Below are 21,576 nucleotides of genomic sequence, written 5' to 3'. Positions count from 1 at the left end.
TAACTCAGGGATGCCTCCTTTCTCGGGAAATACAACCACGTGTCCCCCAACTTCAGTGACCAGTCCCATCCTGAGAGCTGGCTGCCCACACTCAGCCATCAGGGCAGTGGGGCGCCCTCCCCGCAGGAACCCGAGCCCCAGCTGAGGGCGGGGCACACCGCTGCTGCCCCCTGGAGCGCGCTGTCCTCGAGGGGCTCCCCGCATAGCCGCATCCGGGGGCACCCACGTTCGCCCTCCACGGCTCCACACCACACGGACGTACAGACAAACCCTTGTCCGTCGCAATGAGAAAATTCAGAATGTGGCAAATACGTGACTGTTCTACAAAGACTGGTTCCTGTGACTCTCCTTGGATAAAAAGACCCCTTTTGGTCCAAAAAAAAAAAGTGGGTGGTGAGGGCATGCCCTTTGGAGGAGCCAGTGTCATCAGGTGGGCTGTGGGTTCAGGGGTCGGGTCCTGGGTCCGGCTCCCACTCCTTGGGGTGCAGGCGGGCAGCCTAGATGTACAACGGGGTCTCCTGGCCTGTGAGGAGCCTGAACATGGCGGCAGGCATGGTCTTCATATGGATCTGCCAATGAGAGAGAGGGGCTGACCCAGCCCTCCCTGCCTCCGCCTCCCGCCCCCGTCCCCCGCATGCGAGGCCAGCGATGCCCAAGTCCCCTGAGCGTGTCCTGTGTAAAGTACCAGCGTCCAGAGGGGAGGAAGAATGACCTGTGGGCTGTCAGCTACAAATTGGCAATTGTCGTGGGCGCTTGCCATCTACCTCTACAAGGATTGAAGCAGGTGCCACTGCAGCTGCTGACCTTCAACACCCCCTGAAAGGAGTTCAGGGTGGAGATCAGGAATGAGGCCCTCTGTGCTCTGGGGAAAACTGGGAGAACAGGTCTTCAGATAGTGAGATATTTTCAGGAGCCCATTTTATGAGCCCAATTCTTGCATCTCCTCATATCTAGAAAAGCACCGAGATCCTTCCTGGTGACGTCTGCTGCTCATGACTAGCTGTAACCCTCAGGAGACTTGCAGAGCCTCCTGCAAAAAATACGTGCTCCATTGCATGTCCTCCCCCTTCACCAAAATCACATGCATACTGACCTTCCCCCCTGCCTCTTGGGAGCAGTTCACCAGAGCTATATGAAATGCTGTCTCCTGGGCTGCAGTCCTCATTTTGCCCCAAATAAAACAACTCACAACTCTCACGTTGTGCATTTGTTCAAGTCGACACCGTGGTCACCACCCCGATGGCGGCTTAGAAAGCGTACCCTGACTGCGCAGACTGTGACCTGGGCGCCCCGTCCAGGTCTTCAGAGGGTTTTACACGCGGTCAAGGGCCGTTTTCCCTTCAGCTCAAGCTGACACCAGGTGCATAAAAAGTTGGACTTTTGACTGTGCACCGAGCTGAAGGCAGGCTGGGGCGCCCAGGCCTCCTTGGAAACTGCAAGGGGCAAGCTTTGCCTCGGCGTGAGACCCAGAGGCTCACACACAAAGTGCGTGTGCGGCGGGCGGAGGCCTGGAGGCCCTCAGCCCCTGGGGGTCAGTTAGCAAATGAGCCTTTGGGGCCTGACCTCAGTCCCTGGCACCACAGAGGCTGGGTACGCCAGCAAGGCACAGAGACGGCTGCCCGGAGAGGCCAACCGTGGGGGGCACGTACCCTAAATCCCGCCTGGGCCCCGGGCTCTGCTTCTGCTTTCTTTAAGCACCCTGCTCCGCAGGCTAGCCCGGGACCCAGCCGTGCTCAGGCCCCTGTGGGTGACCGTGGCTCTAGGGGGTGGGCTGGCAGACCTCCAGCGCCCAGGGAGAGGCGGCCGCAGGTGCAGCCACCCCCAGGGGCGTGCAGCCAACCCCCCAGTCCTGCCCTTCCTCGGGCAAGCCGTTCTCGGGCCTTATCTGACCAACCCAGATGGCCAGTCTGGCCGAAGCGTTTTCTTGTCACCCAGGCTCCCCCCCTGGCCCCCAACACCAGGATCTGTCTGATCCACTTAGATGTTTGCTCCTTCATCAGCCTGCAATGCCTTTTCCCATCAGCAGATTCATTCTAATTCCTCAATCTGAAACCCAGCCCCAAGGCCCAGCAAAACATCAGGTCTAGTGAGCGGTGACTCATTTTCCAAATGTGCTCAGGGATGATGGAAAACACAGGCAGACAAGCTCATCTCTCAGGACCAGCCAGGACCGGCTTCCAACACCCTGGGCCTGAGGTCCGGCCTGACTGATACCCATTCACCTCAGGTCCAGACAGTCGGACGCATTTCTCCCGCTCCCAGCCCAGCTCCCCCGCCCGACTGATGGCCCCAGCCGGGCGGCTGTCTCGAGGCGTCTACTTAGGACAATTGGATTTTCCTTTCTTTGAAGCCATTTGTAAGAGAAGGCTAATGGCGCCTACCTGGCCCCCTCCTTCCTGAGAGCTGCTGTCTGCCACCACCCATGCAGGGAAACAGGCCTCCTCCCCCAGCCTTGGGACTTTCACAAAATACTGAGTGCGGTAACGTGGCCCCAGGAAAGGTGTCCTGACCGGACATGATCTGAAGGCCCCTCAGGGAAGAGCACCATGCTCCCCCCACCAGCCTCCAAAGAGGAAGCCGTGCCCTCGCCCCACACAGCCCCTGGGTCCCCACCGCCCTCAGAATCAAACCTAAACTCCCCGCCCAGCACCTGCCTCCACAGCCGTCCCGTGTCACCCGCCACTCAGCGCTGTCTGCCCCTTCTGCGCTGCTGTCACCCAGGCTTCACCCAGGGAGATACTCACCCATTCACCCTGACTCCCCGCTTCCCACACACCTACACACACACACACACCCGCACCGGGGAGGCCTCCTTCCCAGCACTGGGCTGGTACCCCCACTCCCAGCATCTTACGTCCCCCGCTGAGGTACCCTGCTCCCTCCTGAGCTCCCCGCTCTGTACCCCGTCCACCCTCACGCTGGCATGGCATCGCACTGATGCCAGAAAGAAGCAGAAAAGGAGGCGGGTACAGCCAGCAGAGTGGGAGAGGGGAGCACAGCAGGGCCGGCCTGCGAATGCCCACCCCCATCCCATCAGCCACAGTTACCCGGGGTGAGGAGGGGGTGCCAGAGCCCGCCTGCAGAAGGCTCCCCCGTGGGAGACACAGCCGTGCTCAGCTGATGCAGCCCCGGAGGAGGCTCAGGAAGGTCCGGGTGGGAGCACGCCAGCCAGCAGATGTGCCCAGGTCCCCGCAGGGACAGGCTCTGCCCAGAAGGGAGGCTTTGCTCTGGGGTGCTTCCCAGCACCTTATACACGCCCTCGGGGATTAGATGTCGGCCATGGAAACATCTGGGCTCCGAGAGCCCGGTTCTGGCTTCGGGCAGTGACCTCTCACCTCTCCCACCGAGTTGGACAGCGCCTGGACGATCTTCTCGTGGGCCGTGGCCACCACGCTCTGCCCGTTGATCTCGATGATGCGGTGGCCCACGCGGACGCCGCCCCGCTCCGCGATGCCCCCGCGCATGAGGCTGCAGATCTAAGCGACACGGGGGCGGAGGGTGGTCGGGTCAGCACAGGGTCCCCGGCACGCTCGCCAGTCGCCTCCAGCCCCCAACGACGGGGAGGAGAATTCATCACACGCAGGATGAAGCCCCAGGGCAGACGCTCCTACATGCCGTCTGCCGACTCACCAACTGGGAGGTGACGGTTTGGAATGCGTTTGAAAATGACCCCCCGCCACCGCCCTCGCTGGTTGGAATCTGCCCCCCCACCCCGCCCCAGCCACCCGGAGCCTCTGTTCCTGGGTCAGGGGTGTGGAGGCCGGGAGGTGTGCAGGTAAAGCCGATCTGGCAGGTTCGCCAGCAGCCACTCTGCTCCTCTTTCCAGTGAAGACGGTCACTGCTCCCCCGGCACGGGGAGGTGGTGATTTCACCAGCCGACAAATGGACAGAGATGATGCAGCCCCCGTGTGTGTGAGATCCACTAAACACTGGGTGTCAGAAGGTGGGTCCCTGCAGACAGCAGGGAGGGCGAGCAGCCCCAGGGCCCATGGAGAGCGGGGGGGGGGGGCAGCTGCGCCCGGGGGCTCCCCGGGGCCCTGTGGGAGCCACGGGAGGGGGGTGGGATGAAAGCACTGCAGCAAGAGAGGCTGGGGCGGGAGGGAACAGGCAGGGCACCAGGCCTCTCATCCACCCCCAGCCGAGGGCAGACGGCGACGTCCCTGGGGCCGAGGCTGCCCGAGAACAGCCACACCCGCACTGGAGGTCTCCCCTGTCCACCTCCGCCAGGCACCTCTACCCTGGGCCCCTCGCAGTAGTATCCCAGCCGTCCTGCCTGAAGGCTGCCCTGTACCAGACGTGTTTGAGAATGAGGAAGGCCGAGCCCAGAGTCTGGTGGGAGGAGAGGCCCAGGCTGGTGGGACCCTGTCCCCCGAGTGCCCGGGGGACACCCCGCATCACCTGACAGCCTCGTTGTACCCACGGAGGCCTTGGTCTGTACGGTTTCCTCAACCCAAAAATGCCACCAGGAGCTTTTTGGGGCTTTTGAGGGGTCCTCGTATGATTCTGGCCAGCCTCCTACAAGGTCAAGGTTGGCCTGCCCGCAGGAGGCGCAGGTGCAGGCAGGACGGCCAGCCTCCCGCAGGCTTGGAGTTCTTCCCTTCCCACCGCGAGGCTCAACGCTGCGAGGCCTCCTCCATGCCCTGTGACGAACGCCGCCTGGGGCCCCTACCTGGGTCAGAGCCCCTTCCCATCCCGGCCCTGGCCGGGCTGCTCCACTGGCTAGGGGCTGACTCTCCACCCCCAGACAGGACCCCTCCAGCCCAGCTGCCCGTGCTCTCCCTCGGCACTGGCCTGGCATCTTTTGAAGGCTGAGATAGGCTGAAAGGCCACTGACCCCAGGCTGGCCCTGGCACCCCTGCAGGACTCCCACCTGTCGTCTGTTTTGTGGTCTTTCCAGATCCACTTTGTGCGTAGGTGTGTGTAAATGCCAGTGCGGTGCCTGAAGCCCTCGAGGGCCCTCCCAGTCCTCAGGACCCCTCCCTTCTAGAAGGAGACACAGATGCAGGCTGATGTCACAGCCCAAGGCCACTCCTACAGCAGCACCTGGGCCAGACCGGACTCAGGGAGGAGAAAGAGAAGCGGGCTGAGCCCACCACCCATTTTCCAGTAAGGGGAGCAGCCATCCTGTGCTGTGAAGGCTCTGCCTACCTGTCAGTATCAAGGATTAACTTTTATCCCCTCCGCCCCCCACCCAGATGATTTAAGGGCATTTTGTGCCCAGTGTAACTGGCTCTTCGAAGATCCAGGCTTCAGGAAGACCTGGCAGGTGTCAGGCAGGGCCCAGGTGCTCCTGATGGGAGCTGGGACACCCCGTAGCAGGCGCTGTTTCCCTAAGTCCCTAGTGGTAGCGTCTTCCCTCGTGGTGGAGATTTGGGGACAGAAGGTAAAGAGGGGAAGGGGACAGGGAGAGGGAGAAAATAGCTTTGCACCTTAAGAGGGGGTTGCCAGGACGATGGACTCAGACCCTGGCAGGGGACCTCGGCTGGAACCTGGGAGGCCAGGCTGGCAGAGGGGGCAGGAGGGGAGCAGAAAGTGCTGAGGAGAGGGCCATGTGGGCACACGCCTGTACACATGCACACACAAACACACATGCACATACACACGCGTGCGGGCGGCAGGCCTTCCAAAACGAGGCGTGCCCCCAGAACCCAGGGCCTTGGGCTGCTCTAATTTCTCAGGGTGCACCTCTCAGGAGGAACGCTGGTGTCTCCCAGCTGCGGACGTCCTGATCTCTTCCATGGTGTTGTGGGAACAGAGAGGAGGGGTCCATTTAGAAGGAGCGTTAACGGGCTCAGTTGGGGCCTGTCTGCAAACGAATGCCTTGTACTTTGGGCGTAATGAAGCTGAAAATGGGAAAAGCACTTGTGCAGGACTAACTCAGGGGTCAGCAGACTTTTCCAGGGACGCAGGGAACTTATCTGCGGGGCCCACGTGATCCGTGGGCTCTGCGGGCCCTGCAGTCCCAGTGGGAGGAAAGGCGGCTGGCTGGCCACGACAGGGCCTTGTAGGCACCTCTGTGACTTGGTTATTGACACCCGGGACCCTAAATGCAAACAGGACAGCCCCTGCACAGCTCACAGACGGCTCAGGTCCACGCGTGCGCTCGCCCACTGACGCCGACCACACACTCCAGCATCTGATACGGGCAGAGGGCAAGCTCCCCACGACAGCCGTGCAGGCCAACACCTGCCCCGCCACTGCCCAGAAGGGAGTCTGGGGCAGGTCCCTTCAGCTACCTGTTCCTGTGTCCTCATCTGTGTATGGGGACAGGGGATGCCCTCCCTAACCAGACCAACGCACGGACACGGGCTCTAGAGGGAAGCCCCAGGTTTGCAGGAAGAGCTGGCCAGATGGTGGCCTTTCCCGGTTCCTAGAACTGACAGACAGATGGACTGATACCCCAGACAGATGCCCCAGCAGGCCTACAAGTCTTGCAGCAATGGAACTAGACAGACTGGAGAACCAGAAGTCCTGCACGCCCATGTTCACGGCAGCTCGGTTCACAGTAACCAAGAGATAGAAGCAACCCAACTGTCCATCAGTGGAGGAACGGACAACCAAAATGGGGCGTTTCCACACAATGGAACACGATTCAGCCTTAAAAAGGAAGGAAATCCTGCTACACATGCTACGACGTGGATGAACCTTGAGGACATTTTGCTGAGTGAAACAGGCCAGTCACAGATGGACAAAAACCGTATGATTCTACTCATATAAGGTACCTAAGTATGTCATATTCAACTTCACAGGGACGGGAAGTAGCACGCTGGTCACCAGGAGCTGGGGGAGCGGGAGGTGGGGAGTCAGTGTTCACGGGAACAGACTTTCAGTTTTGCTGATGGAAACGGTTCTCAAGATTGGTTCTACAACAATGTCAACGTTCTTAACGCTGCTGAACCGCGCGCTGGAAAATGGTTGAGATGGTAAATTTCACGTTAATTGTATTTTACCACAATTGAAAAAAAAAACAAAACAACCAGGAAAAGCAGAAGTTCTAGGAGAGAGTCGGGGCCAAAAGAAAAGGGGGAGAGAGGGGCAGATTTCACAAGGTAATCCAGCTCCTCAGCCACAGGGCCTCTTGCTTTAAAGAAAACACAAGCTAACTGACATCCTCGGGGCCAGTGCTCAGGCTGGCAGCCCCCAAACACACGCACCCGAGTGCGCGCGCACACACGCACACGCACGCACACGCACCGGTGTGTGCACACTGACAGCCATGCAGAGGGCCCCTCCCCCTCACCTCTCACCAGACAACACCCAGACGTACCTGACGCCCCAGCGCTGGGACATACTTCACCTAACTGCTCACCCCAGACATTGAAACAGGCACCTGCCACAGGCAACGTTTCTGGAGGCATCAGGCAGAAAACGGCAGCGGGTTTGCGTTGGGGCCGACAAACACCACCTCCGGCCTGGCATTCCGCCACCTGCTCTCCAGCCACCGCCTCCCGGGTGCTCTCAGGACGGGAAAGCCCCCGGGAGCCACCACGGCCCCTGCCTCCTGGCCCCTAGCACACGCACCCCCATTCACAGAGGCAGGATGCCAGGTGGTGGGTGGGTAGTGCTGGCGGCCACGCAGCTCCTCGTCCACAGCTGGCCCCAAGCGCACACACTGTGGGATTCGGACCCTGGACCAGCAGCAGAGGCACCGAGCAGTGGGTGGCACCAGGACCCCTGTGTGCACACCTGTGACCCGGGAAGGGCAGCCTGGCAACGCTGCCTTCAGAATCAGCGGGTAATACTTCCCCAGTTCCAGACCCCAGATCTGCTGTGACCCTGAGCCCGACACCCCCAAACCTTCTGGGAAGCCCCCCTGGCCTCAGCCTCCCAGCCACTCATACCAACCTGGGAACATCCCCGCACACCCCCGCCGCAGAGACCCCTCCTGTAACTCCCCAGGGATGCACCCCCGCCAGCCTCCCCTCCCCCATCTCTGAGAGGGAAGGCTCAGGGCCAGGCCACACTCAGGCCACCCCACACCTGTCCTCTCCACTGCCTCCCCTTCCTCTCCCGCTCGCTTCAATTCAGCCCCCACAAAACTCTAGGCAGAGCCCCCCTTCTTGTGTCTCCTCCTCCCCCTTCCCCACCTCGATCCCCACGGCCTCCCCAGCTGTGTGACCCAGGGCAAGTTACTAAACCTCTCTGTGCCCCAGCTTCCTGACCAGTCCCCATGCTCCTTATTAGGCTGTAGTGAGGATTAAAATGAACTGGCTGGAGAGAGTATTTGCAGGGGAAGGATTTTGCTTTTTGGTGGTGGGGGGGGGCACATCGGGCCCCAAGAACAGGCAAAGCCCTTGGCCACCCCCCAGGAGCCTCGCCTTGAGGGGAAAGCCGGCCCTGATGCATCACGCCATCCGCCTGCAAGGCTCGCAGCAGGACAGGGGCTGCATCTTACAAAGACCATGAACCAGGCCCACCTAGATGGCGAACTCCCCGGGGCCCTTCAGGAGGGACAGCCTGGGCCCCACAAGGCTGCCCAGCAGGGCAGGGGCAGCCCTCAGGGTCACATAAGCAGGGCCGTCTCAGGGGCTGCCGGTCACTGACAGTCCTCGCTACCACCCACCTGCCCCCACCCCAGGGAGAGAGGTCCTGCGGACGGCACCCAGGCAGGCCCTGCATGGTGGCTCAGGGTGTCAGGGGCAGGTCTAAGGCCCGCCCAGCTGCTCCCAGGCCCATCCACACGGTGCGCATAGAAGCTGCAGGCAGGGACCCTGGGCAGCCTCCTGCACGGCCCCGGACACGTGTGTGTGCAGAGCAGCCGGGCAGGGTGGCGCTAGCTGGACCACCAACTGGCCAACTCCAGGGGCAGATGCCATGTTCCGGAAAGAAATTCTCAGGGGGTACAGACAGCCTGGCTGGGCCCCCGTGCTTGGGTATGGTGCCAAGGGGCCTTTCTTCTCTGCAGAGTTTGGGCCCAGTGGGCCCTCCTTGGAGGTCTCGGTACGTCATGGGTTTTCTCAACCTGCCCAGAAAGCTTCAGTGACTTGCCCAGTGTCACACAGCTGGGAAGGTACGGCCAATGTCAGCTTCAGATGCACCCACACCCTTTCCTTCTTCGTCTTGGGCACCAGCTGGACCACCTTCCCGGCCAGCCCTGTTTGTGGGGCATGTGACTGAGCCCTGTCTGGCCAGACGGATGTAGACAGAAATGGCCAGAGCCACATCTGCGCCAGTCAGACAAAGAGCGCCCTGGGGGGGGGGGTGAGCCTGGGCCCCTGAGCGACCCTGTGGCGCGAAGCCCCTCCCACGCTGGACTGTGACCCAAACAACAGATCAGCTCTCAGTCCGCTGAGATCCGCGGAACATCTGTTACAGCAGCAAGTGCGCCCTAACCCAGAGGGGACGGAGATGTCCTGTGACTCTCCCCGGCCCCATGTAAACACTCCACACTCCTGCGCCAGGTAGTGACGGGGGAAATTCTGTCTCATCTGTAGTCCTGTTTCTAGAACGTTCTCCCGATGTGTCCCCTCTGTGACCGTGGAGGGACACACACGTCTTCCCCCTCAACCTGACACCACCCCCATCCACCGCACAATCTCTTCCTTGGCTTTTTAACACTCTGGGCTAGCTTAAGCAATCTGGAAATGACCGGCCTTCCCTCTTCTGTCCTCCATCTGTGGCCACATCCCTCCCTGCCCACTGGGACCTTTGCAGGAGAAACGACCCAGGAAACAGAGCTCACGCGGGTCAAAGAGGAGGTGGGAACTCTGGAGGGAAGAACTCCGGCCTGAGGAACAGGCACAGACTTTTGGCCAGACCAGCACTCATTCAAGCCCAGCATCACCTCCTCCTGGAGGCCCTCCTGCCTCCTCAGTGGCTTGGGCCCCGCCTGACACAGCTCAGGAACCTCACACACGGCTCGGAATGGGTGAGTGAATGAGCGAATGAATGAATGAACAAATGAATGAGTGGGTGGGTGTCTTGCACACAGTGACTCTGACACAGCCATCGGCTGCGGGTCCCAACTGCAGGGGTGGGAGGGCTCCCCCCTCCACTCCAGAGCAGGGGTCTGCAGAGAACAGCCACCACTGGGACGAGGGTGCCGAGGGCAGGGCTGGAGGGACCCACGCCGTGACCACACCCTGGCCCGCCCGCCCTGCCCCCTCAGACAGGAGCGGTTCTGGAGGGACGGAGAGCTGCCCCCCAGCTCCCTGCACCAGGCCGTCCACGTGCACGGTGGAGGCTGACGAGCGGACTCACGATGCCGTTCTGCACGCTGAAGCCCAGCTGGTACTTGAGGTCCGGCCGCTTGATGAGGACGGTGGTGACTGGCGGGCAGCTGACGATGTTCAGCTTCACCTGTGTCTGGTTCTTCAGACCCTGCGGAGCAGGAACGGGAGGCCCAGTGGGTCTCAGATGCCGCTGGGAGGACAACCTCAGGGGCCTGGGAGGGTGAGCCAGTGGCAGGGCAGAGCCCCGGGAGCTGGGGGACCGAGCCAGGCAGGCCCCTCTCAGCCCTGGTGCCCCTCTGTGCGTGGATGCAGGCATCACCCTGACCGGATGCAGGGGTGCTAGGCATCCCAGGTGGCAGTGCGTGCCGTGGCCCCTGTGCTCTGGTGTGCCCTTTGTGCTGCGAGGGTCCCAGCTGGCCAAGCCTCTGGCACCTCTGATGAAGGCCTCTTCTGTGCCTGTCTGTCTGTCTAGCTACACAGTACCCACTGGGTCCCCAGGTCCAGGAGCCCCCTCACAGGGCCTTCATCTCTGAGTGACAAGGGAGAACAGAGGCCCATCCTCCAGCCCCGAGACCACAGCAGGGCTGGAGGGAATGAGCCGCGGGACAGATGGCCCCCCGTAGGCTGAGCCACTGTCTGGACCCTTGAACAGAGCAAAGGCACCGCCGTGCTGAGGTCCCCTTGGATGGCTGCCTGACGCTTCAGCCCGGGGGGCTCTCACAGACAAGCAGGGGCCACCTGTTTGTGTCCCCTCAGCGTGACCCTCTCTAGGGAGGGTCTGCACCTCCCGAACCTGCAGGCTCACAGTCAGACGGTGAGAGCAGCCTCCCAGCTCAGATCCAGGCAGGGGAACCAACCTCCCTGTTTGCCCAGCAGGTGAGACTGTCAGCGAAAAGTCCCAGGCAAACTAAGACAAGCTGGTCACCCGACATCTACAGGTCCTTGGCCCTCACCTGGGGCAGCCCAGGTCCCTCTCTGATGTCAGGGCCGTGGTTCAGTCTTGGGTTCAAAGTCACTGGGTGGGTCTCTCTGGGCTCAGCATTCTGGCGGGTGAGGGGGGATTACAAAGCAGCGAGGATATAGCGAGGTGGGGCCCCGCACCCACCTTGATGATGCCCTGACAGGTGGCGAGCGGCAGCCCCACCAGGCTGGTGCCGTTGATGGACATGATCTGGTCACCGATGCTCAGCTTCCCCGAGCGGGCAGCTGGACCTCCGTTCATCATGTTGGCCAGGATCACGGTGGGCAGGATGGAGCCCCAGCCCGACTCCACCACCACCACACCCAGGATCTCACCCTTGTGCTTCTCCAGCTGCAGCTGCAAGGAAATGGGTAGGGTAAGAGAGGCCCACCTGAGATGGGGGCTGGGGGCTGGGCCTCTGCCCAGCATCCCGGAAGGACCAGCCGACCCGGGCCAGGTGCCTGTCCTGCCCTCAGAACCGAGGCCACCTCCTCGCGGCCAGCCTGCTGTCTCCCTGGCCTCGTCCAGCTCTGGCTCCCAAGGCCTCCTGGGACCCACCCAACCATCCTGGGCACCAGGAGCACAGACCCCCTCCTCTAGCCCCAAGCTCGGCCCCAGTGTCCCGGCTCCCGCGCCCCCCACCCCCCAGACACACAGAGGCTAGAGGGACGTGTTCTCAGAGTCCAGATGCACACCCAGCCCGGCCTCCGCTCTTGTCTGGAAAAGTCCTTCTATTTCCTCTCTGCCTCACGGGTCACTCACAGAAAGCTGCCTGTCATTCATCCATTCAGCAACAAGCCAGGATCATTCACTCATTCCCAAGCAGTTAGGGTACAGGCCACCCCCAGGGATTTGCTCCTCTTCTCAGAAGAACTTTCTAGAGACCCCTGAGGAAACCCACCGGAACCTGCCAAGGCTTCACTACGGGCGGCTTCCCAGCACCCTGGGCAGAGCCCCAAGTTCCCCGTTTTCAAGATGCCTCCCGCACGCTTTCCAGAAACACCTCGAGGGGCTGAGCCCACATCTAAGAGCAGCATTAAAAGACACATTTTCAAGGTCATTTTAAGACTGACCGTCAGCAGCTTCTTCCCTGCAACAGCACCGCATTTCCCACACAAGTGCTCGCTGCGAAGGCAGGGGCCACACACCAGGAAGGCTCGACCCCGCCCCACCTGCCAGCTGTGCCCCCCGCCCCGGGCACCCACCTCTTTGCAGTTCTCCGAGTTGGAGAAGTGGATGAGGTCGTCGTTGTACATCTCCTGGGTGTTGATGATGTCGCTGTACTCCTTCTGGCTCAGGTCCTCGGGGTTGATGCCGTTGGCCCGCAGGAACTCCTGGTAGGCCACGCTGAAGGCCTGGCCGATGGACTGGGCAATGAGCTGAGCCTGTGGGGAGGGGCGCCCAATGGAGACGGGCAGGCGCACGGGCCCCGAGGGGGGGCCACGGCACAGCCTGCACGGGGGCCCCTGCCTGGGCTCTGAGGAGCCACAGAGAGACCGTGGCCCGGGTCTCTGTCGGGGGAGCCCTTCTGCTGCTGGTGCCCTGCCTGCCCCCACCCGAGCTCCCTTACATCCCAGACATCCTAAGATAAAGCACAGTTTCCAATAACGTCTGGGGAAATTATGAATTATTTGCCAATGATCATAGTTTCATTGCTTTCACTGGCGACTGTACTATATTTTCTTTTCACCCATCGTTTTTTCTTTAACAAGTGTGTTTTATTTACTTAAATATTTGTTAATTGTTATTAAATTAATTTAATGAAATTTAAATTAATTTATTTAAAATTAAATTAATATTTATTAAATAAATATATTTATTTGGCCCATGCGGGATCTTAGTTCCATGCCCTGTGCAGTGGAAGCGTGGACCCCTAACCACTGGACCGCCAGGCCAGTCCCTCACCCATCCTATTCCAACACTGACTGGGGGGTGCATCCTCTGGGGAATGTCACAGAGACTGTCAGTCACCCACCCAGTATTTACTCCTCTGGAGCAACAGGACCCAGTGCAGCTGCGGGGGGGTGGTGCGGGCAGGATGTGTGCCCAGCTGCTCTCGTGGGGCGTGTGGATGTGTCAGGCTGAGGCCAACGAGAAGCATGCGGCCCTGGGGACACCAGCACAGGGCAAATCGTGGAGCAAATCACTTCTTTCTACTTTAACAGGACCACTTCTATGGACTGGACTGAATCTGATACTGCAGAGGCCCGGACTCTGAACAGTCACTGCCAAAGCTTACATGCCACCTGCCGGTGTGCAGATAAAGGACCATGGGAAGTGAGGGCTAAGGACCCAGTTCCTGGGCCACGTCAAGCACCCTGGCAGCCAGGCAGCCGGGGGAGAGCAGTGGGACCCCTCAGCAAACCTCGGGCCAACAGGGCCTGAAAACACGTGGAATTGAGGGGTTCGGCCTGAATCCCATTCTTGCTCTACACACTGCACGATTCTCGGGCTGCAAATGAATAAGCCTTTGAAAAAAGCGGGCTGGGCTGGATAACAGAGGGAGAGCTCGGAGCCCTTCGATTCTAGACCAGACGGCCCTCCCAAATTGGGCCCCGAACGGTCTGCAGGAGGGAAGACCAGGTCCACTAGGCAGGACCAAGCCCTGCCCGCCCCCAGGAGCAGCATCCTGGCAGTTTGGCGGCCCTGCTCAGAGGGAGAACCAGCCACAGGCACGGGGCCCCGGGACCACCAGGTGGCGCCACTGGCCCAGACGTGTATGGAGACGGTGGAGGGAGCCCCGCGGTGGCAGGTCCTGGAGGGCGCCTGGCCCAAGGCTCAGGCCAAGCTGAGGATCCAATGGGGCCTCCAGGAGGAGGCTGGTCCCAGGATGGAGGGTGGAGGGCCGAGGGCCACCCGGAGGCCTGGATGTGCCCTGCCCCCCTGGGGTCTCAGGTTTGCTGACACCAGCTGCCCCCAGGCCTCTGGGTCCATCTTCCTCTGACTGGGGTCCCCTGGCTGGGAAGGGGGTGTGAGAGCATCACTTCGTTCCCCCTGCCCACTGCCCACTGCCCTGAGCCTCCCCTCTGAGCTCTGCCTGGTAGGCGCCCATCACCTGGGGGAGCCCCTGGGAGGGCAAGGTGGTCCATGCCTGGGCTCCATGGGGCACAGTCCGGGAACCTCGGCGTCTTCCCACCAGCGGCTGGCTGCAGTCTCCCATCCCCCGTCTGCCCTGCATCCTGGCATCCCTGCCACCTGAGCTAGGGCCAGTCATGAAGGATCGCCCCTGCCCCCAGGTCACAGCCAAGGCTGTGAGCCCAGAAAGGTAGGGAGCGTCACGGAGGCCTCCCCGAGGGGCTGGGACTCAGAGGGGGCCTCCTGCAGGTGGGCGAATAGCGAGGGAGGCTGCCCTGCCCGCCCCCAGCCCTTTCACTTCTTCGGCTCACCTGCACTGCCCTCCACTTTACAGAAGGGAAACGGAAACTCTGAGAGGGCCACCAGGGTCCTTAGGGCCACCTTCCATTTTCTCCAGGTGTCCCCCTCTGTTCTCACTGGACCCTTGGATCCTTCACTCACCCCAGCAGCAGTCGGACCCGGATGGGGCCACCATCAGGGCCCGACTCTCAGGATGGCTGCTGCATCCCCTCACGCCCCTCCCAGCCCATCCTTCCCATGTGCCTTCAAGGACCACCTGGAGCCCCGCCCCCACCTGTGCTCTCAGCCTTCTCTCCCACGGAATAGAGAAACCCAGGCCGCAGCAGCACCCAGGGCACGGTGGGCACCTCGGAGCCCCTTCCTGCTCCCCGAGCCAGCAGACTGTTCACCCCCTGCCACTTGGCCTGTTTCTTGCCTCCCCTGCCCATCACCACAGCCCTTCTCCAGGGCCCATCACATGCCCCCAGGCCGGGTCTCTGAGACTCCTCGAGCCATGAGCCAAACAAATTCCCACGCAGGTGTCCACAGACATCTGTATAATGGCGAAAGGAACACGTGTGTGCACTGGTGAGTCTGTAGGTAAATTTCCTCTCCTATAAATGTGTCATTGCTTCAGAGCACTTGTAGGTGACTTCAGTTTCTCAGCAAAAAGGTCACTGCCTCCACCCACCCTGCATTCAAACATGAAAACACTGGGACCCTTCCCCACTGCTCCGGGTCCCTGACACACCCTCAAGTCCCTTGGTAACCGAGAACGCCCTTTCCAAGCATCCGTGGAGGAGAGAGAATTTTTTAAAATCCTGCTCCGGCAACAGCCCCAAGAACAGCTCAGCTGCTGCCTCCTGGGTGATCCTGAATCAGACCTGCCCTGGGGGAGCAGCCCAGAGACCCCGCTCACCTCCTGCCCTGCAGCTCCCTTCCCCGGTCCCTTTCTCCCTCTTCCAGGCTCAGAAAGATGCTCTCATCCCATCCAAGGAAGGAGTCAAAGGGCTTATGGTCTCTTAGCGAGTCTGCGGTATTTTAAACGTCAGAATTACAGTTGACCCGTGAACAAAATGGGGATTAGGGGCTGTGACCCTCTGTACAGTCTATAAAAAAATCTGTGTCTAACTTACAGTCAGCCCTCCGTACCCGCAATTCCTCCGTGTCCGCGGTTCATGATCGCGGAGTCAACCAAGGCGGATGGTGTAGCGCTGTGGCATCTACTACTGACAAAGGTCCATGGGTAAGTGGGCCCTCGAAGTTCAAACCCATGTTGTCCAAGGGTGCACTGGATTTTCCAACTTCTTATGGCCTGAAATGGCCATGAGCAGAAGCAGAGGCGCTTCCCCATTTGCAACCCTGGAGTGTGGGGCGTGCATCTCAACAGAAAAGTTAGTCAAGGGCTACTTTATTCGGGGAGAACAAGGTTTTGTTAAAGGACCTTGTCAAAGAGCTCCTCGGCATATTTAAGTACGGTTCCATTTACAAACAGCTCCTGAAAAACTTATTCCATGAAGCGAAACAGAGCTGTGTTCATGGTCTCTGCAAACTCAGAGTGTTAGAAGAATCACCACTTCCACTGGAAGCGTCCACGATGGGGCACAGAATCCCCATCCTATATGTGCTTTCCTGGGACCACAGAGCCCATGGGGCCTGGGCCGTCGGGAGGGGAACATCACGCCCGAGCATTTACTTACATCCTCGGACTCAAACACGTGGCAGATCATCTTATACTGCTTCTTCCCCTCCTGGGCCCCGGGGGTGGTCTCGATGCAGTCCTGGGAGGCTGAGCGCGGCATGCGGCGCCTGGCCATCAGCACCACGATGTTCCCAATGTCCGCGATGTAGGAGATGGTGCGAAGGGCGTGGTCCATCATGGTCTCCTGCCGGGAAAGGCATGAGAGGGCCTGCGTTACAGGGAACAAGCCCTAAAAAACACCCAAGTTTGGGGGCTCTCAGTCTCGACACTCCTGACGTTTGGGGCTGGACCATTCCATACTGTGAGGGTGTCCTGGGCACAGTAGGACGTTTAGCAGCATCCCTAGCCTCCACCCCCTAGACGCCAGTGGCATCTCCTCCGTCCCAAGTTGTGATGACCACAAAGATCTCCAGCTGTGGCCAGATCTGCCCTGAGGGACAGAGTCTCCAGGGTAGACAGCCACTGCCCCAGTGAACAGAGCATTTTAGGGCGGTGATACCCAGTCAAGGTGATGTGCCTTCACCTTAGCCCTGCAGCTTCCAAAGTGATGCTCGTGGGGGCATGGTGCTGGGTGGGGTTCCCGGTCCTGTGGGGGAGGGGCAGCAGCTGAGGCCCGTCCCCACCCGATCGGAGGCCATCTGTGGCTCTGGAGAAGGCGCCTCTCCCTGCAAGGAGGGCGCCTGGCTCAGACGTCCTGCCAAGCAGAGGAGGAAGGCTCCAGAGCCAGTGTTTCCCAGGGCTGAGCTCATCCCAGGAGCTCAAGCAGCATGGGCCAGGGCAGGGGGTCCCGAGGCAGCCCGCCTGACTCTGACGGATGGGTCTCCGCGGTCTTTCAATCCCCCCGGGGCCCTGGCGGGCCCACCCCCCTCGATGGCTTTTGTCATCTGGCAGAAATCTCTACCAAGCATCATTCCCGGGACCCCTACCTAACAAGGCTGCACACAGAGGCTCTGAGAAACTAATCAGCTGGTCCTTTAGGCCTTTGTCCTCTTTCCAGAAAAGAAAATGGGGCATTTCTGCAACCTCTGCAGCCCCTGTCTTCGTCACAGAAGCCACTGCTGCACACTTCCTGGAGCTGCTGTGTTTTCTGGCCAGCTCGGGGTGGGGGGTGCGGTTTATAACCACAAGAACCCCCTTCCAGGAGGGGCCGCTGGAAAGGGGACGGTGGAGGTGGCTCTTCAGCATCTCTTGATCTCCAGCCACTTTCAGAAACACCTGACTCAACCCCCAGGTGTCAGAAATGAGCTTCTCCCCATCTCCGAGCACCTGTCAGTGGCAGAGCCCGCTTCCTCCCAGACAAGGCCGCCCGCCACGTGGCCTCGTCCCGTTCCTGCCCCAACCGGCCACTCGAGTTCCCACAGTCTCTGCATCTGTTCCTGCCTCCCAGCTTCTCTGCTAACATTTCTTATTTTATAGTCAAACCAATTTCCTACCACCACACTTCCAGTTCATCCTCAGCGACCTCGGAGCAAACTCAAAACGATCCATGGTGTCCACGACTGGCCAGGCTACCCCAGACACCTCGGCCAGGCAGCCAGGCCACGGCTCATGGAACCTTTCTGACCCACCTTCCCAGCTCCTGTTCTCCTCGCTCTCGGTGACCCCAAAGCCTGCAGGGGCCAGTGCTCAGTTAGTTCATCTTTAGGAAGCACCGTCCACCCCCCACCCCCAGCTAACCCTGCATGACCTTCCCTCTCCCCAAGGCCAGTTCCGAGGTTCCAGGGTGTGTAGACAGGGAACCCGGCCTGTCTTATTCAGGGCGGCCAGCATTTTCTCCTGAGCACACAGGGAACCAGGTGTGTCCCGTCTTCCCAGTGAGATGGGGGCTCCTCGGGAGCCGGACACCTCTGCTTCTCCCACCAGCCCTGACCTCCCAGTCAAGAACGCTACGAGCAATGACCCAGACCCCCGCTGTACTCCAGCAAGAAAAGTCATCGACGTTTCCACCATGGAAGAGAACAGAGAGCAATCCCACCAGATCTAGTTCTCAACCGTGTGTGCAAACACCCCGAGTTCTCTCTCCCCAGGGCCTCTTCACGCGAGGGGGGCAGGGCCCCGTCAATGGGAGGGCTTTGCTTACCAACCACAGGAGACCTGCTCCCTGCAAAGCAGATGCAGGGTGAGGCAACCAGCCCTCACTCCCCACCAGGCTCCGCAGAGGAGGTGGGTGGGCACGGACGGGGGAGCAGACTCTCCCTGCTGGTGGGGAGCAGACCCAGGAGGGAGCTGCTTCCCCTGAAGAACGAGGACTCCCCACGTGGGGAGACTCGGCTGTGAGGATGCACAGGAACGCCGGGAGGAGGAGATGAACAATGAGAGAGCAAGATGCCGGGCACCGACCACGCCGCAAACTGCCACAGTGAGGAGAGCCCGATGGGACAGAGCGACGGGGGCTTTCCGCTGGAAAACGGGAAACGGAAACACTCTTTAAATACCTCCGACGAGCAGAGGTGAAGCTCAACCAGAGAAGGGGGAGGACTCTTAAAGTTGAACTTCAAAGACCACTGGAGGGGCAGTAAGAAGGACCATGACCAGCTTGCCTCCTGCCCCGGACCTCCAGCGAGATGCTGCCCGTCGAGGACCCTGTCCTGGTGGTCCTGGATGCCGTCCTCACTTCGCCCTTCCCCTGGCCTGGCACAGCTCGGCCAACCCAGCGGCCATGAACCTGAGCCCTAGGGAGCCTCGGGCTTCCCCAGGACACCTGACCCTCTGGAGATCAGGGGCACATCCTCCTCCACGCCAGATCCCAGTCATCAGTAGCACGTCCCTGGGGCAGCCCGCATAGGCTGAAAACCCCGAGGTCTCCTGCTCTGTGGTTCTGAAATATTTCTGTCCACAGAGACCCGGGGAGCCACGGACACCTCCAGCAGCCACCAGAGGTTCCCCAGGGCAGGAGCTGTGACTACGGGGGCTCAGCCAGCCCTCCGCAGAGGATGTGGGCAGGCAACAGCATGTGGGAGAAGGAGAAGATGCCAGGAGGTCTACGGTGGCAGTCAGGACTCTTGGAGAGAACCCAAGAAGCGACGTGGCGAAAGCAAAGCTTCAGGAAGAACACAACAGGGCCAAGAGCCAGCACAGACAGATGGTCAAAACCACAGCACAGCCCTGCTCTGTAGCCGGGAGGTGAGCACCGGCCAACAGATGCTGGTCTGGGCAGCGGCTGTGCGTGACTTGGCCACGATGCTGCGGCTGGCGGGATGGAAAGCCCACGTGTGTTAAGGACCGACCTTGAACGAGCAAAGCAAAGGAAATTGTGGCTTCTGGCTCTGCCCACTCTTGGGAACGGACGCCCTGTCCCCGGGCCCTGTTCAGACACCAAAGACCCAGAGGAGGGAAGGGAGGAGTGAGGGGAAGGGGCTGGCATGTGTGCGCCCTGCTCTGAGTCGCCTCATCTGTCCTTCAAGGGGCCCGGCGCCGGGCTCTCCTCTGAGAATCAACAGGGCTCCGAGATGTCCGGAAACTTGTCCAAGTCCTCAAGTTCACAGGGATGGGCCCAGTTTCCAGTCTCCGCTGATGCAGAAGCATCAGAGAAGGGCTGACAGAACAGGCCTGACACTGTCCACAGAAAGCCTGCCCGCAGGTGGCCTTCGGCCCGTCTGGGAACCTGGATTTCAGGAGGGTTCCCGACATGCCACCCGACATGATAAGACTGGCTCACCTTGCCTGAGGCATTTGGGCCAGCAGCGTGCTCCAGCCTGAGCCCCGCTTGCTTTCAGGAGCCTGGGACTTTGATGCATGGCAGACAGCACAGGTGCCTATGTGACCAGCCCCCAGTAAAGACCTTGGGCGCTGACGCTCTCGAGCTTACCAATGGCCCACGTCTCACACGTGCCGTCGCAGCTCGCGGCTGGGAAGTTCAGCTCATCCTGCGTGACCCCATCAGGCGAGGACCCTGGGTTTCCCTGGGCTCAGCCCCAGGCATCTTCTCCTTCGCTGGTTTTGCTCTGTATCCTGGTGCCGTAGTAAATCACAGCCTTGAGTACAACTATATGCTGAATCCCTTGAGGCCTCTTATCCACTTATGGAACCTGGGGTGGTCTCGGGGACCCTGACAGGTGGGTGGATGAGGGCTGGGGGGGCGGGAGGGAGGATCTAATCCAGACAGTTTGCCCACGAAAGATCGGGAAACAAAGCCCGAGGCTGTGAAGTGTCCTACGCCTGACCTGGTTGGGCGGCTCCCTCAGTTCTCGCCAAGTTCAAGGCCCCACGGGGGACAGGGCAGCTGGACACAAAGATCAGAGGGCCAAGACGGTGGCCGGACAGCAGGGCACGGGGCTGGGAGGGAGCCACAGCAGGAGCCACATCACGGTGCCACTCCGACTCCAAGACACGCCCTGCAGCCTCCTCTGTCCCCACATGTCAGGTCTTCCCACCCACTGGGTCCTGAGGGGTGACAGCCAGCTCATCCACTACCTGAGAGCCAAGCTGTGCTCCTCCCAGCAGCCCAGCGATGGGCATGGTCCACCCCAGGAGAGACCAAGTGAGAAAACACACTGAGGGAGTCAGGAGCCACGATCTACACTGTGGGACCAGGGTGCGTACGGAGTAGGGGGCAGGTGAGCAGGACCCTATGGAGCTGGTTTCAAATAGGAGGCACGTGTATGAACTCCTGGCTTTTAAAAACAGATACTGTCCAGCTCGGTTCATCTTTAGGGCCCAGGATCCACGGTCCCCCAGCAATGATGGGCAGAGCCAGCAACCCAGGTCTCTTGCCTCTGTGCCTCCCTCCCCATGGACAGGAACCACGGCTCCTTGAAGAATGGCCGGTTCCAGGTGTCGGACAGGGAGTGCAAGGAGGGCGGAGAACATCTCATTGTCTCAGGAACGTGTTCCGAGACCACGGGCAGACTGCCAGGACGGCACAGGGCCCAGTGGGAAGGCCCTGGCCAGATCTGGGTGATTTGAGCACCCAAGAGAATAACGATGGTAAGGGATTATAACACAAGTTTAAAAAAAAAAAAAATCTGGGAGTCCACAGTGAAAAGGGAGAGAAAAAAAGAGGGGAAAAGAAAAAAAGAAGCTCTTCTGCACAGAAGCACTTTAGACAGTAAAACTTGGAAGCAGAACGGAAGAGAAAATCACCAGTTTGCATTTCTGACGTTGTAACTGAGTCTGACAAGGTCACTGCTGGATGTGACACCATCGGGCAGAGGGTCCTGGGGAACTGGCTGCCCACACGCTCAGCGTCGCGATATGGACCACTTGCCAACAGCAAGAAGTAAGGGGCCGTCACCCCAGCGTCTGGCCGGCCTCACCCATCCCCAGAACGAGTGGGGCCCTTCCCCATCTCTGTCCTCGGCCACCTCCCTCCCTCCTGTACTGCAAAGCTCATCCACCCGTGCCCCTGCCCACACCCAGCTCCCAGCCCCCTCCACCTGGCTCCTGTG

The 21,576-nt window shown here is 60.4% G+C and overlaps 1 protein-coding gene across 4 annotated transcripts in view; it reads right to left on the bottom strand.

Annotated features, from left to right (window-relative positions):
* Positions 1-233: 233 nt before the first annotated feature.
* APBA2 (amyloid beta precursor protein binding family A member 2) overlaps positions 234-21,576 on the bottom strand; it is a gene marked incomplete at its 5' end in the record, with an annotated part of 61,634 nt that continues 40,291 nt past the window's right edge. For 2 of the 4 annotated variants that reach the window (XM_082851566.1, XM_082851563.1), the window contains 6 exons: positions 234-569; positions 3,336-3,476; positions 10,201-10,320; positions 11,278-11,490; positions 12,339-12,518; positions 16,188-16,373. In XM_082851566.1, coding sequence (XP_082707692.1) covers positions 498-569; positions 3,336-3,476; positions 10,201-10,320; positions 11,278-11,490; positions 12,339-12,518; positions 16,188-16,373 — 912 coding nt within the window. In that variant the 3' untranslated portion in view covers positions 234-497. The remainder of the gene's footprint in view (positions 570-3,335; positions 3,477-10,200; positions 10,321-11,277; positions 11,491-12,338; positions 12,519-16,187; positions 16,374-21,576) is intronic. The other 2 variants (XM_082851564.1, XM_082851565.1) reach the window with 1 other exon arrangement.

This window comes from Leucopleurus acutus (genome assembly GCF_964270905.1).
Source record: "Leucopleurus acutus genome assembly, chromosome: 1".
NCBI lineage: Eukaryota > Metazoa > Chordata > Mammalia > Artiodactyla > Delphinidae > Leucopleurus > Leucopleurus acutus.
This window is presented reverse-complemented; position numbering and strand designations above follow the sequence as displayed.